Below are 27,954 nucleotides of genomic sequence, written 5' to 3' on the forward strand. Positions count from 1 at the left end.
AACAAACACGGTGAGGGGGAAGGAGATGTCGGGCAAGAGGTTGGGGGGGGGGGTGCCAAACTGAATCTTTGCCCCGGGTGCTGGAGAACCTAGCTACGCCTCTGATTTAGGGGCGTAGTGTGTGGCACCATGATAAATTTATCTTCGTTTATAGGTGTGGAATTGTAGAAAAAGTGGCCGGGAGAAGTCGTCATGAAGTCTGGACCGGATGGAGAAAACTACTAGAATCTGAGAAGTTGTCACCTGTGAGTCACTGGATTTATAGAGAATCTGTCACCTCTCCTGACATGTTTATTATAGGAAATCCTTGTATTTAACAAAAAATCTATGTGCAGTTCAGGACTGATAGACAAATGGGTGTTACCATTCCCCTTGTCAGGAGGATGTGTCCCTGTACAGTCTGAAACTGTCGGTATGTAGGGACACAGCCCTTTGACAAGGGGAATCGTAACACCCATTTGTTAATGCTTGCACAAAAAGGTAGTGTTAAAGAGGCTCTGTCACCAGATTATCAAATCCCTATCTCCTATTGAATGTGATGGGCGCTGCAATGTAGATAACAGCAAAATTGTTTTTTTTTTAAAAGGATAATTTTTGCCCAAGTTATGAGCAATTTTATATTTATGCAAATGAGCTTTTCAATGGACAACTGGGCGTGTATTGTGTTTTTACCAACTGGGCGTGTATTGTGTTTTTACCAACTGGGCGTTGTGAATAGAAGTGTATGACGCTGACGAATCAACATCATACACTTCTCATCGTTCCCACCCAGCTTCTTTCACTGCAGAAATACAGCGTGACGTCACCCACAGGTACTTCAACCTTGTCGTCGGACAAAGAAGATACATCGACTCCAGGCATCCAAAAGGTTAATATGCTCGTCTCTAGGGAGTTTGCTATGCTTACCTGCACATGGTGATGCTGCTGCAAATTCAACTGTACTCTGACGCCTGGAGCAGATGTGTCTTCTCTCTTCTGACGCCAAGGTTGAAGGACCTGTGGGTGATGTCACTCTGTGTCTGCAGTGAAAGAAGCTGGCTGGGAATGATGACGTCACCCACAGGTCCTTCAACTTTGGCGTCGGAAGAGAGAAGACACATGAGCACCAGGCGTCAGAGAGTACAGTGCAGGGTATGTGCAGGTAAGCATAGCAAACTCCCTAGAGACGAGCATATTAACCTTTTTGACGCCTGGAGCCGATGTATCTTCTTTGTCCGACGACAAGGTTGAAGGACCTGTGGGTGACATCACGCTGTATTTCTGCAGTGAAAGAAGCTGGGTGGGAACGATGAGAAGTATATGATGCTGATTCATCAGCGTTATACACTTCTATTCACAACGCCCAGTTGGTAAAAACACAATACACGCCCAGTTGGTAAAAACACAATACACGCCCAGTTGGAAATACGAGAAAACACGCCCAGTTGTCCATTGAAAAGCTAATTTGCATAAATATAAAATTGCTCATAACTTGGGCAAAAATGATAGTTTTTAAAAAAACTAAAAACTTTGCTGTTATCTACATTGCAGCGCCGATCACATGCAATAGGAGATAAGGATTTGATAATCTGGTGACAGAGCCTCTTTAACAATAGTTAGGGTATGTGCACACACACTATTTACGTCCGTAATTGACGGACGTATTTCGGCCGCAAGTACCGGACCGAACACAGTGCAGGGAGCCGGGCTCCTAGCATCATACTTATGTACGATGCTAGGAGTCCCTGCCTCGCTGCCGGACAACTGTCCCGTACTGAAAACATGATTACGTCAATTACGGACGTAATTAGTGTGTATGCACATACCCTTACGGTGCGGCAGGGCGGAAGGGGAGCCCAAGTTTGGATAACAGCCCATGGCCTATGGTCTACTTAGTCCGTCACTGACACACACACACACACACACACACACACACACACACACACACACACACACACACACACACACACACACACACACACTGCCATAAACCAAAACGCTGCGGATTTAGTCTTTACAATATTTCACTATACACGTTAAAGTAACACCTGGCTGCTGATTTCTGACCTAAAGAAATATGCAATGAAAAACGCTACCGAAAGTCAAACGCTGTGTGTGAACCCAGCCTCGTAGTTGGAGATTTGGAGCAGCATGCTGCTTCTTACCAGTCTCCCATTCAGATGGATTTTCTGAAAAAAGGATAAGACTATAACAGGAGAACGTGATTTTTATAAAGCAACAATGGATTAACCAGTCTGCGATTGAGATGGCAGTGTGTAAGCGGTCAATTAGAGCACTACCTTAGGGTGTATTCACATCGGCCGGATTTTGTGCGATTGAAAATCGCACAAAATCTAAATGGAACTTGCAGAAATCTATACGCCTGCTGCAGACAACCCCATTCGGATGAATAGACCTGATTTTCTACGCTACAGATTTTCGGCAACAGAAAATCTGCAGTAGAATCGAAAAAAAATGCAAGTAAATCAGTCTCACAAATCCGCAGGTTTTTGGTGCGGGTATTGCTGCGGAAACACTGCAGATTTCCTGCAGCTGTTTTACTTGTGGATTTAGTGTGAAGCATTGATTATAGCAAACTTTAAGTGCACCTGCGAATTTCTAGCGGTTTTTACTACGATTCCACTGCCGATTCACTGTACAAACTGCAACACAACTAAACTTGCGATTTTAATTGCAGAATTTATGCTCCCTAATTAAGTTTATGGGAAAAACACGCAGAATTTCCGCTCAGCATACGCAACATATATTGGCATGCAGCGGCTTTGAAAGTGCGGAACACATTCCGCACGACTTTTCTGCAATTTATTTTTGCAATATCTCATCCGCTTTGCTGCCACTGTAAATGCGGTAGAATTTCCACACAGAATTCCGATGTGGAAATTCTGCATTGTTTACACTGTCTGTATAGGAACCCGGCCTAAAGGTATATTCACACGTGGCAGATTTGTCAAAGCAATTTCTGCTACTTTCCCATTCATCTTGATGGGGCTTGCAGAAACAGCTCCATTCAGATGCATAGAATTAATTTTTCGCATACATTTTTATAACAGTTCCGTGTGAACATAACCTTATAGGCCTTCTGTATTAAAACATGTAAAATGGACTGACAGGTATGTCTAAACAAAATGGTCACATACACATCTATCATCAGGTTTGCCGTACGGGAGACTTGTTGCCCATAGCAACCAATTAGAGCTGACCTTTTATTTTTCAGTGCAGGTAAGAAAATGAAAGCAGTACTCTGATTGGTTTAGATGGACTACACTGGAACTTTGTCACACATACGTTCCCAAGTGTCGGTCACCTATGACCCTCTTTAAAATGCATTAGAAACGCCACATCCACTGAATTCTATGAGAAGAAAATAACCCAGTGCTGCACCATGTGACTCGCTCGGGTCACGTGGTGCGACCGTGTCATCGTTTATCTGACGTAACGGGAGGGTGTACATTGTGTAGACTGTTGATACAATATTGATACATTGTCTGCTATAGAGGAAATGGCTACATTACAGGAAGCGGTCGAGCCGTTATAAAGTCTGTACGCTGCTTTTCTTTCTCTAGGAAAGCTGGGTGACAGCATATACGGCTGCCATTAGCGCACCTATAAGACCTCTCATGTGCTGATCTCCCCAGCCATCATTATAGCTGCAGCACTATGCACATTCTCCACTCAGGAGTCTGGGAAAGCTGGGTGACCCCGTGTAATCTGCAATGGCAGCCATATTGACTATCACCCAGCTGTCCCAGAAATGCTGTTTAGAACCTGACAGATGAGGACAAATTCTTGATCTTTGCTGGTGATTTGATGGGAAAAGCTCAGTGACAGCCATGTCTCCCCATAGGTTCCCAGCTGTAGTATGTGGCGGTGTACCCCGCCCTCCAGCACATAGCACCCCCCATTACTCCCACTACCCCGTATATGTCCCCTGACTGCTCCATACCCCTCCCCCTCACCGTCCGCAGGAAGGGGGGAGTGTCCCGGGGAAGTATCGCGGTGCTGCGCTCCCTCCTCCTCCTCCCTGAGGCAGCGGTGACAGTGCACGGCCAGAGCCCAGAGACACGAGTCCTCTCAGCAGGGTCACCCAGGGAGACAGCGGGCATTCAGCAGACGGAGACGAGCAGAGCCCGGCAGCAGGGGAGGAGAAGGAGGCTGCGGGAGGGAGGGAGGGGAAGCAGGAGCCGCCCCGGAGAAGGAGGGAGAGACGCAGAGGAAGAAGCAGAGGAGATCTCGCCCCGGCTACTCTGACAGCCCGCAACCCGCCCGATGCGAGATTGGTTCTCCTGGCATTAGTATGGCCACCACCGCGACCTGCACCCGCTTTACGGACGAGTACCAGCTGTACGAGGAGCTCGGCAAGTAAGGAGAGCGCTGGAGGAGAGCTTGAGCCGGGTCATGGCAGCCTGGAAGTGGGAGAACGGGGCAGGGTGGACCGTGAGGAAGGAGAGGGGGCACTGCAGGCTGACTGGAAGGAGAAGGGCATGGGGCCAGAATAAAGTTTAGTGGGTATTGAAGGGGCACAGTAGACTGGTCTGGAAGGAGAGGGACAATGGAGACCTGTCAAGGATAGAAGTAGGCAGGGGAGAAGGGGCACAGGAGACTGGGGGGAATGGGCACAGGAGGCTGGGGAGGAAAGGCTGACCTGTCAAGACAAAGGGGCGCAGTAGATGACCGGTCAGGGGTCACAGAAGACTGGTCTGGAAGGAGAGGTTTAGACTTGTCGCGGATGAGCAGAGTTGACAGGACATTGAAGAGTAAGGGGCACAGTGGGTTATTCTGGAGAGGCCACTAGACTAGTTGGGAATATGAGGGATAGTCACATTCGAATAGCCAGTAAAAAGAAGGGGGCACAGTAGGTGTAACTTAGACAGTGCAGCACATGATGGCCGAGTTAGGAAGTTGCTGCATTTTCCAGATGTTTTGAGGAAAGATGACAACACGAGACTGCCACCTTCTCACCACTAGTGAGACTTCAGCTCACAATGTGGCATAGAGATTAGCATAACCAGGGCATCCAGACCAAGACAGCGCGATCTGAGATATGTGAAAATAAATGTACAGAGTGGGACAGACATATTTAATTTATAGGGCAGTGCAGGGATATGATTGTGCCCATATAAGAAAGGGTGTAGAGACTACCATTGGACTGGTAGGATGACTAGATAGAGTACATTACTATCTGTAATGAAACAGAGAGTTACAATGCACTGGCAGAATGAATAGATAGGGTACTTTATGCATTTGGGGCAGCGTACCTATATAAGAACGAGAGCGGACTGCCTGAGACAACCATATTAAGGAGAAGCAGCTAAACTACCTGTGTGCATACAACAAGACGCTCAGAGATCACGCACATGTAGAGAGCCTGCGGGTAGAGGAGTTAGCATGTCACACTAAGAGCCTTATGGAGAGGGGGCAGGGTTGAGAATAGTCAGTAAATGAAGAGCTACCTGGGCTGAGGGAAATGTGGGCAGCAGCAGGGCACCCAGACTTGAGACACCTGGTAGAGGGCTGAGATGGTGCCCGGAGAAGAAGCTCTGAAACATGAATGAAATACTGTATGCATGCAGGCAGCCTCTGTAAGGCCAGACACAAGGCACTTTCTGCATAGTGACATTGATTAGTGACCTGACAGGCGAGCTAGTGTCAGCATACTGACAGCACCACGTCCCAGCCCACAGAACAGCAGGTCCTGCCTATTGAAGAGGATAGCGACCATTTACATTTTAAGAATGAGCGCCAATAGCAGCTGTAGCCCCTGAGACAATAGGACAAAGACATCTGCTTCCATGCCTGTGCTGCATAGCCCCTCGTGCATGGTGGACGTTAGATGCCATTTATTATTGTCAGTGTATGCTAGGATATAGAAAATGTATCGTAATTGATAATTTCTCCATTTTTAATTAACTACTCCGCTGGCGCACAGTACACTACAAATGTATGGTAAAAGCCAAATGAATCTCCAGTTTCTCTGCTTGGTCAGAGTTGTGAATGATAATCTCTTACGTCCACACCAGGGTTAACGGATAAACCGCAGCCCTGCCAGACATTGGTGTAATCCTCCTAGATATAGATTGCTTTGGTTGCGAGAATTTAGGAGTAGAAAGTGTACATGACCAGTGATTATGGTGGTACAATCCCAACCCTTAGTGAGATAAGGATCAGAACCTTGTGTTGGAAATCCTTGCAGTCTGTTTACCTTGAAGAGATTCTTGTTTTTATTATTATTTGAGTTATTTTGCTTTGAGCTTTTTACATACACAATAGAAGAGATACGATAAATAAATAAATAGGCTGCTTTTGTTTCTGGTGTATCATGAAGGCCTTGTCCATTTATCATCTTGTTTATGTTGCATCCCCGGTTGGCAATCGCCCTGTGTCTTGTCTCATGGTTCCCCTAGACCTGTATATAGATATAATGCTGTGTTCTTTTGTCTTCTGGGCAGGAGTGTCACTGCTTTTTCGCCTATAGAAAGCCGGCTGATTATGTCCAAAGTGCATTGAGCCTTAATCCCTTTATCAGTGATAAGGAGGCGTTGAAGCCGGTATGGATACTGGCGGGTCCTGTTTCCCCACATGTATATGATTCTTGTGTTCACTGCATTGCAGAAGTTATCTCCCATTCAGCTTCACTTCCATTGTCTGTTTTTTGCAGGGTTAATATACAGACCGAATAGCAGAATTTCCCTGAAGGTGCGTTGTTCTATGAAGCACCAAGGAGATGGATACCCAAGTTTTTGATCTTTGGTTTAGTTGACAGCAGGGAAAGGAGAGTGAATATTATGCAGTGTCATTAGTCTTTGTCATAGCAGTGCCATTAACCTCATCATTGCTGGCGGGCATGTCACAGCCAGGCTCGTCGCTTCAAAGGATAATGAATATGTGTTATACAAATGTGTGAAAATTGCATCCTTAATTATTTCTACCTGGATTCTGCTCCGTTGTTTACCTCCTGCGTTGCTTTCGTAATACTGGGGGTTTAATATTCTCTTATAATGCTCGGATCATGGAGCATAAATCGTGCAGTTGTGCTGTTATGATAACAATAGAGTAACCTTATGGGATAGGTGTGTTTTATATAAGGTTAGTTGAAGATCGGAGGACTTAGCAGTATAATGAAGTACACTTTATATATAAATACACAGGAAGTACACAGCCCGAGACCTAGACATCCCTTCATTTGTCTGCTTCAGTTATAATTCTTGCTTTTTCTGCTCTCTAGCCACTGCGCTATTTTACAGCATCAACTCAATGTTAAGTATTCACAAACCAAGAACCACATATTTTCTAGGACACTAGGTACTTCCCTCCCTCCATTGACTTCAACGGGTTAAAATGCAGCAGCACACCACATGTATAATGCGTGATCATGGTTTTTATTGTGCCACACTATTACCACAAAGTGTAATCTTGGCCCTGAAACAACATATTTAGCGATATATCAGTGGGTACGGCCTGTACAGTAACACATGGAGTCCTTATGGTGCCATATTATGGCCCCATAGGCACTCTGCGTTCTGCCAACTGAGACCCACATGAGACACCGTACCCTCTCCAAGAAGCCATGCTTTTATGGGACAATTCCTTGGTGGTATGGCATGTGATGGAGCCTCAGTGTGACACTGTATGGATTTGGGGTACATCATAGGCCCATAGCTTTCTGTTCAGTCTGACTACTGGAAGGCAGCAGTTGTTTTCTAAACATTTAGGCTATCTACGTGTTAACCGAAATTCCTTCCAGTCGAGACGAGAGAAAACGAGATAAATTTACTATTTAAAACTAAATGGCGAGATGCAGGAATACACCTAATTCTTTTTGATATCTTAGTGCTTAGCATTCACATGTCTTATTTTTCTTTATTTTGGTGTAGTCCTTTATACTGCACTCACACAGGGTGCTGTAAACCACAACAGCCACATGCGAAAATATTCGTACAATACTAAGACTATTTTAGAGCTCATAGATTTTGCGTTTTTTTCTCATTTTTATTTCGTACTATTTAACATCGGTAACCCGCCCCCCCCCATAAAAATCTTGTTTCTTTAAATAGTTTTTCCACCGTCGCCCTTAGTGAGTTGCATGTAAAGTGGTACATTGACAATTGCCGTTACTCTTGCATTCTGGAGGGTATTTCAGTGCAGCATCCAGATGCTTTATTCAACTCAACAGGATTTTTTACAATTTTTCTTCAGGGTGCTATCCGTTTTTTTAACGGATAGCACACTGACACATTCATTTCTATTTCTTTAAAACGGAAGACAAACGGAAGCACAACGTCCGTTTAAAACGGAACAGGTGCGGAGTGACAACGGAAACCACACGGATGTCACAACGGACACTGATGTATGCAATATACCTTTTTTTTTTTTGTAGGGAGGCTCTGTATAGGAAAACACAGCAGGCTAAGCTATCTAAAATAAAAAAAAGCTATGCCTGCATGAAGGATGCCAAAAAGACACTTTGGCATCCGTCGGGTAAATGGTACCCTATGGACCCGTTCATAAAGCATTTTTAAACTATTGGAAGCATATGCTGTACATAGTTTAAAAATGCTTTATGAACAGAGCATTTAGTCTTGTTTGTTAACGTCATTTTTTCCGCGGTGCCTTCTGTGGGGAAGTGATACTGCTGTGTGCCACAACACAAATATGAACTTGGTCTAAAGTTAGGTTCAGATTTGGACCTACAGAAATGTATTAATACACTATATAAATTCCCTTATACATTTCATTTATGCGATTTATAGCAGCGGTGTTCTACCAGTAATATACATGCAGGGTACAAAGAACTTCAACTTCACAACATTACACTGTTGGCCCCATACACACGAACGTCCTTTTGCGGCCGCAATTCTCCCAAAAATCCACGGGAGAATTGCGGCCCCATTAATTTCTATGGGCCCATGAACACGACCGTGGTTTCCACGGTCCGTGCAAGGCCCAGGAGCCTGTACCGCAGAAAGAACGGACATGTTTTATTTCGGCCGTGTTCTCCCCTCCAGGCTCATAGAAAATAATGGCACGGCCCGCGATTTGCGGGCGGTTCGCATGTGACACTCCGCGGCCGGACGACCCGAACTTATAATAATAATAGTAATAAGGTTGTCTCAATCCAGACCCACATATTGTAACCTCTCTAGAAGAGGATGGTGCAGGCTACAGAAACCACTAAGTTTTTGTATTCAGAAATCACTCTCTGAAATCTTCTGGAGAGCGAAGTACTGGTGAGAAATTATTCACAATGATACCTGCAGTTTGTTTATGTTCATCTTATTACATATTGGGATAGGGAAGATGTTGATGTATAGCATGCAAAGAACACAAGCTTTATACTCCTATTGACTGATGGGCGGGCACCGCATTGAATTTGCTTTTGGTGTTAAGACAGGACTTTTTTTTTAGGACGATTATATGTCTAATATTTCTTTTAATTAGGATCCCTCTTTAAACTGGAGCCACACTGAGTGCCCTGCAGCCATCTATAGCAGACTGCGTGGCACATTTGATGGTGCTCTGTCTGCTCTGAAGTAGACATGGGACCAGCAACACTTGTTTCTGAATGTCCAAAACTATTCATGAAATGTTGTTGGTCACAGAGAGTATATGTACTTAGAAAGTTCAGATCCATTGTGCCATTCGGATTGTTACGTGGCACAGAGCTCATTTCACTTACACAGAGTGCTATATATACACACAGATCAAAAGCCTAGTGGGTGACTCACATTGTCACTTTTCAGTTCCTTCTCCTTTTTGTGGTCAAATTGGACAATGTTTGGCAGCATAGCCAATAGATTTAGGCTGAACCTCTGAGAAATTCTGATCAGATTTTTGGCTATAGGTGGTCATCCTTATTTGGGGGGGGGGTCGTGTGCTGTTAGGCAGATGCATGGATTTCTATGGCTTCTGTGGGGGATTGTGGAAGGACATAACGGATGCCGGAAGCACCAAACCAGGAATTTCAGATGCGACTCTTGCAGAGATTTGAGTCATTTGCATTATAAAACCAGGCCATATATTTTTGTAACATTTCCTAATAAAATGTATTAAGAAGAAAATATTTTAATAAAGGGGCTAATGTTTTCGGAAATAAAACAGGTACCGTATTGCTGCAGAACGGTACTCTGTAAAAGTGTTTTCCAGTATCAACAAGAAACAGGCCAAGGGGTGGGGATATGCCATCAAATAATAAAAGCATAACTAACCTGATAAATCCCCCCCCCCCCCCCCGGTAGCTCCAGCGCCGCCACTCCAATGCTCCCTGTCAGCCTCTGTTTGCTGTGCTGTAGTAATGACGTCATGTCGACTCACGTGACCTCCGCAGCCACTGCTTAGGTCTATAATTGGCTGCGTCATCACTGCAGCCTAGCCACCACAGACCGGCGGGGAGTGGCGGTGCTGGACCTATGGCGGATGTAACACGTAAGTTATGCTTTTTATTATTTCCTCCCCCTTGGCCTTTTTTTTTATTTTTATTTTTTTCTCTTTTTTTGGTGATCCTGGATTGCCCCTTTTTAGATTGAAGACTTTACACAGGCAGACCTCTCAAGGCCTTGTATATTGTTTTTTTTAGCTTTACGGGCTAATGCATGTTTCCTCTTATCATAATTTAATGTTATTTCCATATGTGCACGCGCTGGGTTTTGGCAGAAAATGAGTCAAGTTGTAAATTTCACAGTTTAGGAACTATAGTCCAGTGACGATGTGGTAGGTTGTTATATATATACTATAATAGGACATGGATGCTACTTTTTAACAGGTGTGCAAGCCCTACATCTTGTCACACACAGGACTGACCTGATTGACTGTTCTTAAACTATTGTTCTGGGCTTGTTTTTACTTCTAGTTTCTCATTGTTTGACTGACTACTTTTACTTGTAATTGTTTTGGTTCTTCAGCAAAGTTTTGTTTTTTGTTTTCTTCAAGGGGCGCCTTTTCTGTAGTACGGAGATGCGTGAAGAAATCCTCCAACCAGGAATATGCTGCAAAGATCATCAACACCAAGAAGTTGTCTGCCAGAGGTAAGAAGGAACTTTTTGGTTTAATCGCCAATCTCTCTTGCAGTAGTGCTGTTCACTATAAAGCACAATGTCCTTGTTTCATTGATAACCAGCTACTTTGTTTTCAATATGATGACTTTTAGATTAAAGAATTTCCATACAGTGATAGGTGACACCATTATCTGGGCTTCACAGGTGTTGAAAGGGAATAGCAGGTCACCAGTATTGTATTGAAATCAAATAAAAAAACTAAATGTGGTGGCATTTTGGAGAAAACCTCACGTCTATGAATGTACTTGAGTCGGGTAGCCTTTTCTGTTTCGTGGTCTTTTTAGAAGAAGTTTTTTTTTAAAAGGCGCATAAAACAATGCAACGTGATCCCAAAATGTTAAATACAGCTTGTCTAATAGATTTGAAATATTTCAGTAAAAAATGAGTTAGTTTAGGGTTTCTACCCTGTTAAGTGCGACCTTTGTCTTGCATATGGAAGGTAGACCTGCAAACACTAATGGACTATATTGTTCTAGTGATTCGGACAGTTAGGCTGGATTCACACGAGCACATTACGTCCATAATGGACGGAACGTATTTTGGCCGGAAGTCCCGGACCGAACACCGTGCAGGGAGCCGGGCTCCTAGCATCATAGTTATGTACGACGCTAGGAGTCCCTGCCTCGCTGCCGGACAACTGTCCCGTACTGTAATCATGTTTTCAGTACGGGACAGTAGTTCCATGCAGAGGCAGGGACTCCTAGCGTCATACATAACTATGATGCTAGGAGCCCGGCTCCCTGCACTGTGTTCGGTCCGGGACTTGCGGCCGAAATACGTCCGTCCATTATGGACGTAATGTGCTCGTGTGAATCAAGCCTTATGATGTATATGGCATCTGGACTAGATTGGATTGACTTTGGCATCGGTCCTAGCCAGGCGCAAATACTTGATTACAACTGATGGAGTTGCCTCATTGTGCTGACAGCTTACCAGAGGACTGCTAAGGGTATGTTCACACACAGTGTTTGCAGGAGTATTACGCCTCGAAAAAAAGGCTGAAAAAACGGAAGCTGAACGCCTACAAACATCTGCCCATTGAAAGCAATGGGAAAAACAGCATTTAGTTCATACGGGGCATCTTTTTAAGCCCCTGTTTCTAAACACGGAGCGTAAAAAGACGCTCCCTAAAAAGAAGTGCATGTCACTTCTTGAGGTGTTTTTTGGAGCTGATTTTCCATTGAACACTATGAAAAATGCCTCAAAAGAAGCTCCAAATTTCATTTTCAGCTTAAAAAATGGCTGAAAATCAGAGGCTGTTTTCTCTGAAATCAGCTCCGTATTTTCAGAAGTTTTTTGTTGAGCGTGTGAACATACCCTAAAGGAGCATGTCAAACCGCAAAACTACCCAAACCTACCTCTATTATGATATGTATGATCTTGTATCCTTAAAGAGGATCTGTCACCTCTCCTGACATTTTAATTCTTGTATTTCTCATGAAATAACAATTCTAGAGCACCTTGTCTTGCAACTCTGTGTAGTACCGTCCCTCTGTTTTCCTCCTGGAAAGCAAAGTATTACGATCCCCGTTGTCAATAGGCTGTGTCCCTGCACAGTCTGACACTCTTAGCACAGAATGGAATTGTCAGAGTGTAGGGACGTGGTCCATTGACTAGGGGAGTGTTAACTCCCAGTTGTCAATTTCTTCATGCATTTCCAGGAGGAATGACAGAAAGCAGAGTTTTAAGAAAAGGTGCTCCAGATTTTTATGGGAAACAAGTATTTTCTAAGACCAACATATCCAGAGAAGCTAATAGTTTACAGTACTGTGCTTCTCTCAGAAAGTTATGATTGTGAAGGTGGCACATCCACTGCCACTAAAATACTAGTCACTGAACAGAGTAAAAAAAGTTACTGAAAAATTAGTGAAAGCAGTTAAAAGTTAGTGGTATTCCCAACTTAGGCGTTTATGGCAGTGTGGGTCCCAGCTCTGGGATTCGCACCTATATAGAGAAAGGGGTTCACCCGACCTCTGTTTTGCGTCGTGTGGCAGCCCCAAGTTGCCGATTGGAGCGGGGACCAGTGGAGAGGGGGATGTGCTTGCGCAGGGCTCCCCCCATTCTGTTGTATGGGAGTTAGGGATAAAGCCAAGCAGCACGCGGCCCCCTATTGACTAGTCCCCGTCTGAAATCTACAGCCAGTGCACCAGGCGAAATGGGATCGGGTGACCCACATCTATCAGACATTTGACGTATGCCGTGGATATTCCATAAATGCCTAAGTTGTGAAAACCCCTTGAAATACAATTCTAGTCTTCAGAGTTGCGGAGTAATGCTTTTATGAGAGATCGCTTCAATTATGCGGGTCTGGTTAAATATGGATGTTACTTGACTACTTTTTACCTGTGCTGCTCCAACCATAGTCTACAAAATCGCACAGTCACTTCTGTTCATATTGCTTAATAGCTATGTTAATAATGACGCGATCATATGAATATAATTACGGTGCCATCCTCTATCTGTGCCAGTTTAAGTTAGGAAATGTTTGCTACTGTATATAAAGTTCCTTGCCCCAGGAGAGATGTAATATTTCCCCCAGTTCTTAGTATTTCTGCTATTTTTTTATTCCACATTCAGGAAACCTGGAATCGTTAGGGTTTAATTTTTTATTTTATGCAATCACATTGAAAGTAAATACTGCAGAGCGTACACAAGGCAAAATGTCTGGGTTAAGAGCCCACTCCTCTGGATGAATTTGTAACTTCTCTTTATTATGGCACCTTTATCCTCATTTGAAGCATCGGCCTGGTTACAGATTATTTTACATACTTCTAAACGGTTCTATTTGGATGGCGTGGTTTCAACATAAGTTAATACCACGACCTATATCGTGATTTACAATATGTTCAATGTTTCTCACAAAGGGGAGGAGGAACTGGTTGTTTCCTTTAACATCGGACAATATTTATTACGTAATAAATAATACAACTCCTGTCGTGATTAACGCTTGGTAGAAGTATGTCCCTTGATGGAAAAAAGCAGTCATGGAAATCTTTTGCAAGTCAGCAGAGAGCACGAGTAGGGCGGTCCCAGAATTCCTGCTTGAATCCCTGATACTTCCCAAACAAGCACAGTATTGCCTTAGTGCATATTTTGGTCAATATTGTGCATCAGTATTTTTAAACCAAATCCAGTGGGTCCAAAACACAGAAAGGGAGCGACTATATACTTTCTCTATTTTCCACTAATGTTTTTAGTTTACAAATACTGCCGTATGAAAGTGGTCTCTATTTTCTAACCTTCGTTTGAAAAACTAAAACTGGAATCACATGTGACTGTTATAATTTGCACTTCTTTTTTGTGACCCCGGTGTATCTTACAAGGAGTGTCTTGCTATAATTATTGGTAAATTAAGAAATCTTAAAGGTAGGGACACCTGGAACGGCCTTCAAAACCCAGCAGATATTTACAATAATTTTAAAGCCACACCCATTTGCAGATAAAGCATGTCGACTTGGTGTTCGGCCTTGCCCCAGCTGATATCTACGTCTTTAGCCTAAAGCTAAGTTCACACATGGGGGATATTCTGTGGAATTCCACAGCAATTTTGCAGAACGCTCAAGGGAAATACACCTATATCTGCACCAAAGAAGCAAACCGCACTATACTACACTCTCCTGGCGCTCCCGTGGCAATGCTGCCCTGGCCTCCTGCTGGGCTCTAGAGCCCTGGCCTCCTGCGATGACCTGACCTCTGTAGCCTGTGATTGGTTGCAGCGGTCACATGTTGACACGCCATCGCTGGATGCAGAGTGTACAGAGACCGGCAGGGGATCAGTAAAGCATTGCCATGCAAGATAAGTATAGTGTTTTTTTTCTGTTTTATTTCAAACATCTAGATTTGCGGATCCGCAACAGTAGGTTTTCTTCTTCCTCATTAAGGTGCATGGGGGAAAATCCACAACAAATACGTGCATTTTCCGCAGCAGAAATCGACACTCCGCACATTTAAAAATCTGCACTGCAAGTCCATTTCTGCGCAAAAAACATTCTGCAGCATGTGGATGAGATTTGTTAAAGTCTCATCCACTTTGCCGCTCTTTTTATTCCGCCGCAAATTTTCCATGCCATTTGCCAAGATCACACACAAGATGCAGTTTTTGTCATTTTTTTTTCTTTTTTTTTTTTTTAACAAAAGACAAAATAGAATCCAAAAGGGAGAAAAGGTGTATATATAAAAAAAAAAAAAAAAAAGACTGATGCATCTCCTTTCTTTTGTGCCCAAAACCTGAGTCAAAAACTGCATCAAAATTGCATGTGTGATGACGGCCTAAGAGTGCTTTTTACACATGCCATTAGGATGCAGTTTTTTAAGCCAATGCCAGCTGTGGATTGTAAAGGGAGGGGAGGTATATAGGAAAAATTCTAGTTCTCCCCTTTTTTTTTTTTTTTTTTTTTAACTGCTGATTCAGCTTCAAAAACTGCATAAAAAAAAAAACCTGTGTCCAAATGGCACGTGTGAAAGCAACCTAAGATGTCCTAATGCAGATATGCTAATGGATGTAGCTACAATCACTAAATAAACCCATGACGTCCTAATTAGGGCCGAGGCTAAATACATTATGGCACCATATAGTGATGGACCCTTCTAAGGGTATATTCAAACTTGGCAGTTAGTTGCAAAAATCTCTGAAACTGAAAATCCGTTCCAAACATGTAGTTTCTGCGGCAAGCACTTGTTTTCTGCAGGCCCCGTTCACATTAATTGGGACAGTTGCTCAGATCTCCTGCGTGTAAATATATCCTCACAAGTAAATATACATCTTGATGGCTCTTCACAACAGCATGCTATGAATAGATCTATTACATCACTTTGTTGTAGCGTTTCCCACCCGTTCAGCACTAGAAGTATTCACATTAACTTGTCCAAGTACAAGCAAATCCCCTAAAACCTTGCCTATAATTCTGAGGATGCTCAGGACATGAATAGAGGAGCAATCTGCCATGAATTACTCTTCTTTTTCTTGCTGACCTTGCCAGTATCTGCTGATGGCTGGACCCATCCGTAACAGCTACAATGCATGGTGACCGTATATGTTTGGATAATAGCAATTTTTTGTACGCCTGTCCAGTGATGGCAAAGCAAGATTACAGTTCCTGTCGCCGGTAACTATATCTTAGAAAATGTTTTAGCTTTTAGCATGTTGCATTTTGGGCAAAAATTGCCCCAAATCAAGGTTCGCTTTAATTCTTTGCATTTTTATGGAGCTTGTCTGCTGATCACTAAGCAGAGTTCTTCCGCAACGTATTTTGTTGCGAATAATCCGCAGCATAATACAGTAGCATCAAGGTGGGTGAGATTTGAACAAATCTCATCCACACTCTGCGTAAATGATGAGCGGAAAAAAACGCTCAAATTGACTCCTTTCCGCCGCAACCATTTTTAGCCCCCCCCCCTTCTATAAGCCATCATTTTTATTTTTCCATCAATAAAGCCGTATGAGGGCTTGTTTTGCGGGACGAGTTGTGAGTTGTAGATTTTTATGGTACCATTTATTGTACCATACCAATGTGGTGGAACACAGCAAACAAAAAAAAAAGTGTGGGGTGGAATAGGAAGAAAACAGCGATTCCTCAATATTTGGGGGGTTTCGTTTTTACGGCGTTCAGCATACCCTAAAAACGGCATGTTCACTTCATTCTGCGGATCAATATGACTACGGCGTTACCAAATTTCTATTATGTTTTACTATTACAAGGAAAAACTGATTTTTTTAAATATAAAATTTGAGTTTTTCTGCCATATTCTAACTTTTTTTTTTTTTTCTCACCCCATCGATTGAGTGGTATGAGGGCTTCTTTTTTGCTCTGTACGTTGTCGTTTCTATTGGTACCGTTTTGGGGTACATCAGACTTTTTGATCCCTTTTTTTTATTTATGTGGGACATGAGACCAAAAAAAGGGATTCTGGAATTTTTTTTTTACATTTTAACGTAGTTTGCCATGCGTGCTAAATAATGGTGTATTCTAACAGTTCTGAGTTTTACATATGTGGCAATACCAGTTAGGGTATGTTCACACGCTGTGTTTTCAGGCGTGTTACGGGGCGTAAACACCCCGAAATACGCCTGGAAAAACGGTGGCTAAACGCCTACAAACATCTGCCCATTGAATTCAACGGGAAAAACGGCGTTTTATTCAGACGGGGCGTTTTCTTACGCCGCAGTTTTAAAAAAGCAGCCAGTTAAATAACACTTCGTAAAAAGGAGCATGTCGCTTCTTGAGCCGTTTTTGGAGCTGTTTTTCATTGTCCATGGAAAATGTGCTCCAAAAATGTCCCTGGGGGCCTTTAGTTCCCAGGCTGCAATGCCAACCATCGGCACTCCATGATTGCGTCGCGGTGGGGCCGTTGCAATGTTACAGGGGGCCAACCCCCCTTTTTCTAACCACTTAAATGCTGCGGTCGCTATTGACTGCTGCATTTAAGGAGTTAAACGAGCGGGATCCTGCTCATCACACTGAAGTGTCGGTTGTAAGATACAGCCGACACGCTAGTTTTATGGAGCAGTCTGAACTCTTGAGCCTCCTCCATACTACCCACTGGACCACCATCGTGTATATATACAGTGGATGTCATTTGTGTTTGCATAATCGCTGCTTTTGTGTTGCGGGTTTTCCCCATTGAGTACAATAGAGATAAAACCTGCAACAAATAGCAGATATTGTGGGTTTTTTCAGCGGAATCTACGCTTTTCCGCCGCAAAAAGAGCAACTCAAATCTTATACCTACCCATAATTCTGTACTTCTTCGTCCAGGCTAGCCACCTGGGATGACGTTTCATCCCATGTGACTGTTGCAGCCAATCACATTCTGCAGCGGTCACAAGGAATTAAACGTCATTCCAGGAAGCTGGTCTGCAAGACGTCTGAGGGGAAGTGTGTGTTTTTTTTTTTTTTTGTTTTTTTTTTTAATTTTACGTGCAGTTTCCCGCACCGGACATACCGACTGAAAAACTGCACCAAAATTTGGTGTGTTTTTTTTTGGGCCGCAATTCCCTACAGCCGTCAGGGCAGATACGCTATGTACCTTTACGCAGGATATCTTTCCTTCGGGTTTTGATTGGGTGTTTTTAATAGTATAAGGTTATTCATCTTGTTCTGTTGTTTTTAGGGTTAATTACTTTGCCAAAAATAGTTTTATTACGTGTACCTCAACCTGTATAGTGTTGTGTGAATATGGACTATTACAGTGCATATGTCAGTGTGTGAAATGTCACATTCATACAATGATAAGCAGATTACAGAACATGGCTATACCGCCTGAAGTACCACCTGAAAAGACCCCTCATTTATTTCGAGAGAGTGACTGATCCAGGCAGTGTATCTGTGAGTCTATGCGGAGTAGTGTGGTTGTAGCATGTGAATGCAGGACTCCGAGGTGGGTAGATTGCTTTTGGTGAGACCCTGTTCTAACTTTGTGTGACCTTTTGGCAAGTCGTTCAATCTGTCTCAGGTCCTAAAATTAGATAGTAATCTATTTGGGAAGGGATGCAATGTGCTGGTGTGATATCCGTAAAAAGGGGGAAGCTGTATGGCATGCAATCTGGGTTTATTAACCACCAAGCTTTTTCACTGGAATTCCTTATGAGTAGAAACTACTAGTTCCAGCATTCATATGGAAAAAACCTTTTCCATAAATTAACTTTCTTACCATCATAAATTAGAGATGGCTATCTTCCACTACGGACGAGAACACCACTATATTAGTTATTACACCATGGTGGAACGACTCCTTGGACTTCTGTTCAATATTCAACCATCCTTTTCTATAAGAAATCTGGTTGTAAGCCATAGACCTATATATGATACATACTGATACAATCGCTCAAATGATGTACTTTGTGGTCCTAAGAAGGTCCCAAGTAGCCTCTAAGCCTGTATGATGGGTTAACATCAAGTACCATGGGCTTGACTAGAAGTCAGGAATCTGTTACTGTTTAAGGATCAGAAGACCAGAATAGCCTTGTAGGTTTCGGGCAAAGTTCAATGTGAAATGATATAACAGAGAACAGCTTAGCACTGCATCATAGTACTTTGTGGACTGGACTTGCTTGGTAAATAATGACTTAATTTTATAATACGAGAAGGACCTGTTGCAGTGAATGTCTGCCAGCCATGCTCTCACAGTAAATCAAAGTGTAAAAGATTGAGGCAGTCTCCATGTCGGCGCCAGCAGTTTCTATGTTAAGGACAAGGCTCTTGCACATTACAGAAAATTGAACACTCTTAGAAACCAGAATGTTATTTAGTGAGTGTGGACTCCGGATACTGCCCCTTCTTTATGCTGTAATAGACAACAGCAAGTAACCAAGTATGTTTTGTGTTTGAATATTTATTTATTTTTTACAAAAAGTTTTCTGTTTGCTCTTCTCTTGGTGGGTTGTATCGCCAATGCTCGTGGTTTGTGAGAGATCTACCCAGATGTTTATACACATTGCACAACATGTTCTGCACGGGCCTATTGAGGAACCTTCCTATGTACTGTTCTTCAGGCCTGGACATCTATGTGGGCCAGGTAGTCAATTAGCCTAGAAATTTACTACTGACACTTACTTTTTAGGGTTGTGGTCTTATGGTGATTATAAAACGTCCTATTGTCTGGCCACTAAGCATTTCAGACTGGTTCCTTTCATGGTTTAACTGATTTTTGAAGCCTGTGGTATTTTTGTCCACTAATGGCTTCTTTTACATGTGTGAGAGTCTCCAGGAAAGGTTTATCTAACTTCTGTATGGGTGTAACTGCTTGGGAGAATGTTTGTTCCAATATGACGCACACACTTGTGCGCACAGTGACACACATGAACACTGTGACACACACACACACACACACACACACACACACACACACACACACACACACACACACACACACACACACACACACACACACACACACACACACACGCGCATACTGTGACATACACACATACACACATATATATACACACACACACACACACACACACACACACACACACACACACACACACACGAAGTTAAAATTCTCAACTCCTCTAAAAATAATAGCACCATACACTGTGTCCCTGATTATAATAGTACCATACACTGCACCTCTGATTATAATAGTGCCATACACAGTGTCCATGATTATCATAATACCATACACTGTGTCCCTGATATAATAGTACCATACACTGTGTCACTGATTATAATAGAACCACACGCTGTGTCACACACACACACACACACACACACACACACACACACACACACACACACACACACACACACACACACACACACGTTTCAATGCCGTAACAAAAGATTACAATTTTTTTACTTGATACGTTGTAGGAAAATGACAATATGTTGCAAATTGAAATTCCCATCTCGACTGTGGAGTATACTTGTTAGGACATTCTGAGTTAATTGTCTGAGGTCAGCCACTTTGAAGGCCCCCATCTGTTAGCCACAGTAAAGAATGGCTGCAAAGAATGTCTCTTGTCTCTGGATTACCCAACCCATCAGTGCGTCACATGGACAGACCAATGATTTAAATAAGCAATGTGTAATACTTCATGTGCCCTGTGGTGGTGCTGCAGTTTGTGAGTGTTACATGTGGCTTTTGAGTTATGTTCTATTAGAGTTGTTAAATTTGACTAATATATACACATTCTCCTGACTATTCTGAATACTTCAATGATCAACTTTGATTGATTTTGTACCATGGATGCAATGATTATGGACCCTCATTATAGGACACATCATTATGCCCATAGCTAGCTTTACTCAGGTGACATTTTTGACGTTTCAAAGTTGAGGTGAATAGAATGGTCTTTCATTGTCTAGCACTGCTGTCAGATAGCGCAGTTGCTAAACAAATAGCTTGATCCAATGGAAAATTTATAAGACTCAGTCTCGAACTATACATTATTGATATTGTGAATGTGAAGAGCTCAGTCCTCAACGCTATTTACACTTACAAGGGAATTGAACTCATTTGTCTTCCTCGGTTATTGTCAAGCATCGGCTGCACATTAAAAGCGTCCGTTCGGAATTCCGATCAAGTATAGCTGAGGTGACATGGCTGCTCTGTTTCTTATATCAAAGCATTTTTAATTGATACAGATTTTGCTTTCTCTTCCCCTCACTTTGAAGATCAAATAATTCAGGGATTCTCAATCAATTCTCTTATTTCATTTGAAGACATTGTGGCAAATTTATCAGTGTGCCATTAGTTAAAACTTTGAGTTAAGACCCTTTTACACGAGCCAGTTATCTGGCAAATGAGCGTAAACAGGGCAATGATTAGCTGATGAACGAGCAAGCGCTTGTTCATCAGCTGATCGTATCGTTTATGAAGCAGGAAATCTTATCGTTCTTGGCAGCACATCTCTCTGTGTAAACAGGGAGACGTGCTGCCGACATGATGGTAATGCATAAAGACGAGCGATCGTAGTAAAGATCGCTCGTCCCCATTCGTTTCTCCTTGCGGAAGGAGCAAGCTAGCGCTAATCAACAAGCTCTCTCGTTGATCAGTGCTCGTTTATACGGTCCATGTCGGGCCGTGTAAGAGGGCCCTAAGACCATCTTGAGTACTGTTAGGGCCATTTCACACTCGTTGGATTTGACATGGATTTCGGTGCAGAATCTGCACCAATCTGCATCCCATGCAGTTTACACGCTGTGAAAAATTTCTGCACAGTGGTAAAATATCTACAGTGTAAATAAGTAGCATGCTACTAATTCCCCACAGAACAGCCAATGATTAGCCCCATTGAATGACAATAGGGCTGATCCTTGTGCGGATCTGCTGCACATTCGCAATAAAAATCCGAGAGTAAGCCTGGGATTTCCGCCAGGGAAATACATGTCGGATTCCATAGTTAATATTTTAGCATTTCCATAAAACAAAAGAGAACCTGAAACGGATGACATTCATCAATCACCGAGTAAGGAAAGAAGGTATAATAGCATAAACAAGGAATACGAAAAACCTCACAGAATAGTCTTGTTGGTCTTCAGATATTCACTTGTTCATTTCTTACTGGTACTCACTCATTCACATGTCATAACACATCGCTGAGCAATAAGTTACAAAGGTAGTAACGCTATGGCTGTTCAGGCATTGAATCATGGGTTCCAGATTTTAAGGAAGCTGTCTGGAGCCCCTATATCAGAGTATGTTAACTTGTACATGGGTAATGTTAATTCGACTGCACCCAGTGGAAGATAGACTGTTTCTTAGGAGGTTTCCAGTCTAGGAGAATAGGTTTTCTAGAATAAAACCTTAAAAGCCTATACAAAATATGCCATATTTAGTAGGAAGAAGATCCATTATCAGTTAAGTCAGACCAGTAGGATCTAATAACCGGGCAGTCCAGGACTATGTGAATTCCGGGACCCGGTCTCCTATCCCATCTAGTGCCAATGTCACTAGTAAGTCCGCTTCTGTACCAGTTTTATAGGCGTCCGAAACGCATGCCCAAAATTTACAGTAGCACCATTGTTTGAGATTGGCGATAAGCAATGGGAATATGGGCATAACATGTTAGCTGCAGGTGCACCACATATTTTATTGCAGAAAGGCGGAGTAAATTAGTTATTAGAGACTTTATTATTCACATTGAAAAAAATAAATGTTACAGACATCACTTAGGCCCTATTCACACTACAGTTTTTCTTGGCCGTGTGACGGACGTTTTTTTTAAACAGCCGTCACACGGCTGCATTAAAAACTGTTCATCCCAATGGGGCTATTGACCTGGCCGATTTTGATGAACATGGAACATGCCCTGTTTCCGGCCGTTCTCACGGCCACACAGCTCCCATACAACTCTATGGGGCCATGTAAAACACGGCCCTCACTTGGATGTCATCCGAGTGACGGCCGTTAAAAGGGTTTTCTGCCCTAGAGTCTCCAGTCAGAGAATCAGCTAGCGCTCTGCCCTGGGGCTCCAGCGCTAGAGAAGCTGTATGTACCCCAGTTGACAGTGGGTACCGGGGTAATAATGGGGGGTTAGTGTTAGCCTTTTCACCAGCTAAGCCCCTCCTTAGTAGTGGACGTTGTCAATCAGACAGCAGCCATTACTAAGGCCTCATGCACACAAACATATTTTTTCCCTCCCGTAAATAGTGGTGTAAATACGGGTCCTTGGTCACACGTATTCGACCCGTATTGCACCAGTATTTACGGGCACGTTTTCGCTGCAAAATTGCACTGCACTAATTGGCAGCCCCTTCTCTCTATCCGTGCAGGATAGAGGGAGAGGTTAGCCCTTTCCGAGGTAAAATAAATTCATACTTTCCCGGCCGTTGTCTTGGTGACGTGTCCCTCTTTCGACATCCAGCCGACCTCCCTGGATGACGCGGCAGTCCATGTGACCGCTGCAGCCTGTGATTGGCCTGTGATTGGCTGCAGCGGTCACATGGGCTGAAACGTCATCCCGGGAGGCCGGACTGGAGGAAGAAGCAGGGAGTTCTGGGTAAGTATGAACTTGTGTGTGTGTGTGTGTGTGTGTGTGTGTGTGTGTGTGTGTGTGTGTGTATATATATATATATATATAATTATATATATATATATATAATTATGTAATTTATTTATTTTTTACACGTTGATTTATATTGTGATCGGTAGTCACTGTCCCTGGTGCTGAAAGAGTTACTGTTGATCAGTTAACTCTTTCAGCACCCTGGACATTGACTATCCACTGACGTCGCCTAGCAACGCTCCCGTAATTACGGGTGCATACACGTAGTCACCCGTAATTACAGGAGCCCCATAGACTTCTATGGGTCTGCCCGTGCCGTAATTACGGCCTAAAATAGGACATGTTCTATATTTTTCAACGGCCCAGCCACCTTCCCATAAGCATACGCGGAGGTACCCGTGGCCAATAGAAGTCTATGGGCCCGTGATTACGGGCGTTTTTATGTTCGTGTGCATGGAGCCTAAAAGCAGTAGTAATATAGTTTAAAGAAAACAGATATTTGTTTTTTAAATAAAAAAAACCCCCACACAATCCTCATTAACCATTTTATTGAGAATAAAAAAAAGTCGTCCTCGACATAGTCCTCAAATCTGAAGTAGTCTAACCACCCAAACTGTAAAAAAAAAAAGACAACACAAAATAATACATCAATATACACAATAAAGCACAATAATACACAATAAAGCAATTGTTACTTAACTTTCCTGGGTCCGTAGCTGCAATGTCAGCGAGCTTCGCTATTTCCCTAACTTCAGTAGTTATAGGGGGCATTTAGACTAAAAGTTTCTAAGGCAGCATCGACTCTAAATTTTGCCCTGCTTTTACCTACACACTCTCCCCTTCTGGCCCCCCACTTAAATTCTGCCTCTTTCTATGCCCCTACTCCCACAGAGCTCCTGCCACCATCTGTGGCCCCCACCACAAGCGATAGTCACAATCCTCTTCAGTATCTCCTGCACCCCATGAGCCTGCCATCTTTTGTAATCCGTGTCCGACACCCTCATAGAGCCCTGGGCACATTCTGACCCCACAAGGAGCCCCTTCCTCCGACTTCTGTACCCCCTCATCTAAAACAGTGGCCTATCTCCTGCTATCTACCCTGTCCCTGCTTTCTCACAGAGCCATGTCACCTGAACTCTGCTCGGTTCTTCGTTCAACATCTGCGGTTGCTGTCTAAATTGCCGAGAAATCGGCCAAAGTTTCAGTACACGGTTCAATAGTTGAGGACATAGTAGCAAGTCAAAAATAGCAGAGAAAAGGCCAGAAACCAATTCAAAGAAGCTGAGGTATCCGACGAAGCTCTCTCCTTCCTGTGTGTGTTTTTAGTGGGTTGGGACCAAAAAAATTGACAAATGAAATTCACACGTTTTTAAAACGGACAGTGAAAAATGGATGCAAAACGGGTCACAATCAGCCATTAAAACCGGATAGACGGCACGGAACAGAAACGGATCAGATGCAAAATGGCAGACCAAAACGGCTGTTTTTATCGTCCGACACCTGGAATCTGGCGTGTGAATAGACCAGCTTTCGTTGTAGACTACGCTATGATTCCGTTAACCCGACTAAACCCCTGCACAACGGAGACAAACGGAAACCGTTGGCACCGGATCCGTCACCATTGAAGTCAATGGTGATGGAAACGGAAACCTCTGGTTTCCGTTTGTGTCAGTCAGGGCTCCATTCCGACTGAAAATGTTGATGGAACGTCGGAATGGAGACCAGACGCAAATGTGAACGCAGCCTTACTCACGTATTCTATGTAGAATTTATGCAGTTTAAAGCCATATTGAACTGTCCACTATCTATTTACATAACAATATGTAAGTATAGTGATAAACATGTTCAGCTGCAGGCCAATATTTTTCTTATAAGCTCCAGTATCTCATAATATTAAACGTGAGCAGAGCCTTTTTACACATACTGTATTAATTACAGCGAAAAAAAATGTCAAATGGTATTTTTCTTGTCTCCATTGAGTGCAGCAGCGCAGTGAGCTCACCTTCGTCCCTGGAGCAGGCTGCACCTTCCATTTTCAAATTTATTAATCATATCTGGATTTGATATCTCTGAGGAAGCGTCTCCGAGCTGTGGAAAGCTCAGCGGCAGATAGATATAGGATTTCTCTTCCATTAGGTCAGAGTCTCCAGTTGAGATTGCTGAGTCAGATAGAGACGTGTGCAGCTATACTCAATATTACTTTTTATTACTGCACATTATATTTAATAAAGTATCTATGGCATCGGTCCGCAGTGCGGATCTCTGTAAAGATGCATGTTCTCACTCTGGTATACATCTCAGATGAAGTTTTTTTTATCAATGAAGGGTTAATTGGGGTCATTGTTTTGTCTTCAAGTGTAGATTATCCGTAGACTGCAGCTCTGTATTGCTTTATTAATAGAACGCCATGCGAGTAAGCAAAACATTTTATTTCTGACATTTCTCCTTTAATAACTACAAAGGAACTCTTTTAAGGGTTCAGTCATTCAGGCCAGCACCGCTGTCTACAGTCATATCAATTAAGAATATTGTGATTGCCATTCTTTAAGGCTCTGTTCACATCACGTTATGTGAAAATATTCTGCGTAAGCATACGCCGAACATAGACATAGGTCCCCCGTTTATTTGACTGAGACCAAATGTGTCTGCAGTATTTTTATTTTTTAAAATAGCATTGTAGCCAATGGGTGACCTATTTCAATGTATGGCTTTACAGTGGCATACCTCTGACGTATTGCTCTGTGGTGATGTGAATAGAGGCTTAGATTCTTATTGAATGAGAACATATATCAGATTTTTGAAATCCAGTGCAAGATTCCTTTAAAGAGGTTTTCCCATAATCAATATTTATCGCCTATCTACAGAATAGGTGATAAATATCTGATCGGTAGGGGTTTGACCGCTGGGACCTCCACCGAACCCGAAAACGGGCATATTTGGTCACTGTGCGCCCCATATGAATATGCATGATCCGCCACTGCTCTATTCACTGCCGGACACCCACCCATCAGATATTTATCACTTATTCTGGTGATAAATAATGATTAATGGAATAACCCTTAGTTCTTTATGGCGGATTGTGACCATTGTGCAATCAAAAGTCAACTCCGATGGGGGAGAAGTTGTGCAACAAACGCAAGATTTCTAAATGTGTGGATTTTACTGCAACCTAGTCTACTTTTATATGCATATTTACGTTTGTAAGGGAGGGGAACAGTCCAATAGTTTAAAAGAACATTAGAGATCAATCATAATCAAATAAATCCAAGGTAGTTCTCCTGTGAGATCTGTTGGCTAGAGCAGTCAGATGGTACAAGGAGACACGAAAGGAATCCATAGACAGATGGCTGTAGGCCGAATGTATGAGTGGGAAGGTGAGTGGACGCCTGACAACACTTCTCCCTGGCAAGCAATAGGTTAGTGGTAAAAGGCAAGTTGGTGCATCCATTGTTCCCTCAATGGCCCTATCGACATCCGATTATTTACTTTCATCTACATTCTACGGGTACCTTCAAAAGTTGCTTCTGCCGTCTAACCGTCATTGGTCCTATATTGCATAGATAACTACCTTTTTTTTTTTTTTTTTAGAAAGTCCAGCTTCTTCTATTGCGTCTAGGAACCAGTTGCTCTCTTAAAAAGTAATTAATTTCAATTCCCGGCAGCCCATTCTTTTAAATTGTTTTCCTTCTAGTCCTTTACTGATCTAACTGAGGTAATTAAACTTATTTTAATTACATTGGATTCTATTGGGTAACAAAAAAAATTGAGATTAAGAATTGCCGACCTGTTCTGCTCTTTCTGATGAAGAATAGAAACATGGAGGCCAAATGACGGCATGACTAGTTCTATAGAGCGGTGCAAAGAAAAAGAATGTCTATTCTTAAACTAGGCATAAATCTCTGGTATTGTACACAGCTCTTGTTCACACTGAGTGGACCCCCGATAAATGATAGCGGGCTGCCATATTTTAACTAAATATGTACTGGAATGGAGAACTGGAGGCTAATGAACTATATTGAGACGATTACACATTAAATCATGATTGAAAGTTACAGGAATGTCGTTTCGCCCGATAAACAATTGTCCTGTCATGTAAAGCGGTGCACAGTCACATTAGAGTAAGTGGGGCCAAAACACCCATTCCAGATCACTTGACACTCAAATACTGTACAAGCTAACCAGACACTGTTATATTGGTAGTTATGTGTTAGGCTTGAGGGTCCTCATTACCTCATCATGAAGACGGCTTAGTCACGTACTTGGTGACGTCATTGGTCTTCGCACAGCTTGGCTATTAATTTTTCATAGGCTTCAGCACTGAACTGTAGCCTTGCCATCTTAACCAAAGACTTTGTTGAAATGTTAAACATTAATAAATGATGTATGACACAGATCTTCTTGAATCTGCTAGTGGCTGGTTAGCACGCTCCAGAGCTGAATTCGGAAGGACCTTAT

At 42.8% G+C, this 27,954-nt stretch overlaps 1 protein-coding gene across 25 annotated transcripts in view; it reads left to right on the forward strand.

Moving 5' to 3' along the window:
* Positions 1-1,084: 1,084 nt before the first annotated feature.
* CAMK2G (calcium/calmodulin dependent protein kinase II gamma) overlaps positions 1,085-27,954 on the forward strand; it is a 214,473-nt gene continuing 187,603 nt past the window's right edge. For 4 of the 25 annotated variants that reach the window (XM_075841625.1, XM_075841632.1, XM_075841626.1 and 1 more), the window contains exons 1-2: positions 3,966-4,359; positions 10,924-11,018. In XM_075841625.1, the coding sequence (XP_075697740.1) occupies positions 4,295-4,359; positions 10,924-11,018 (160 nt within the window). In that variant the 5' untranslated portion in view covers positions 3,966-4,294. Of the gene's footprint in view, positions 1,142-3,964; positions 4,360-10,923; positions 11,019-27,954 lie in introns of those variants that run through there. The other 21 variants (XM_075841634.1, XM_075841641.1, XM_075841635.1 and 18 more) reach the window with 11 other exon arrangements.

Source organism: Rhinoderma darwinii, chromosome 11 (genome assembly GCF_050947455.1).
Source record: "Rhinoderma darwinii isolate aRhiDar2 chromosome 11, aRhiDar2.hap1, whole genome shotgun sequence".
NCBI classification, from domain to species: Eukaryota; Metazoa; Chordata; class Amphibia; order Anura; family Rhinodermatidae; genus Rhinoderma; species Rhinoderma darwinii.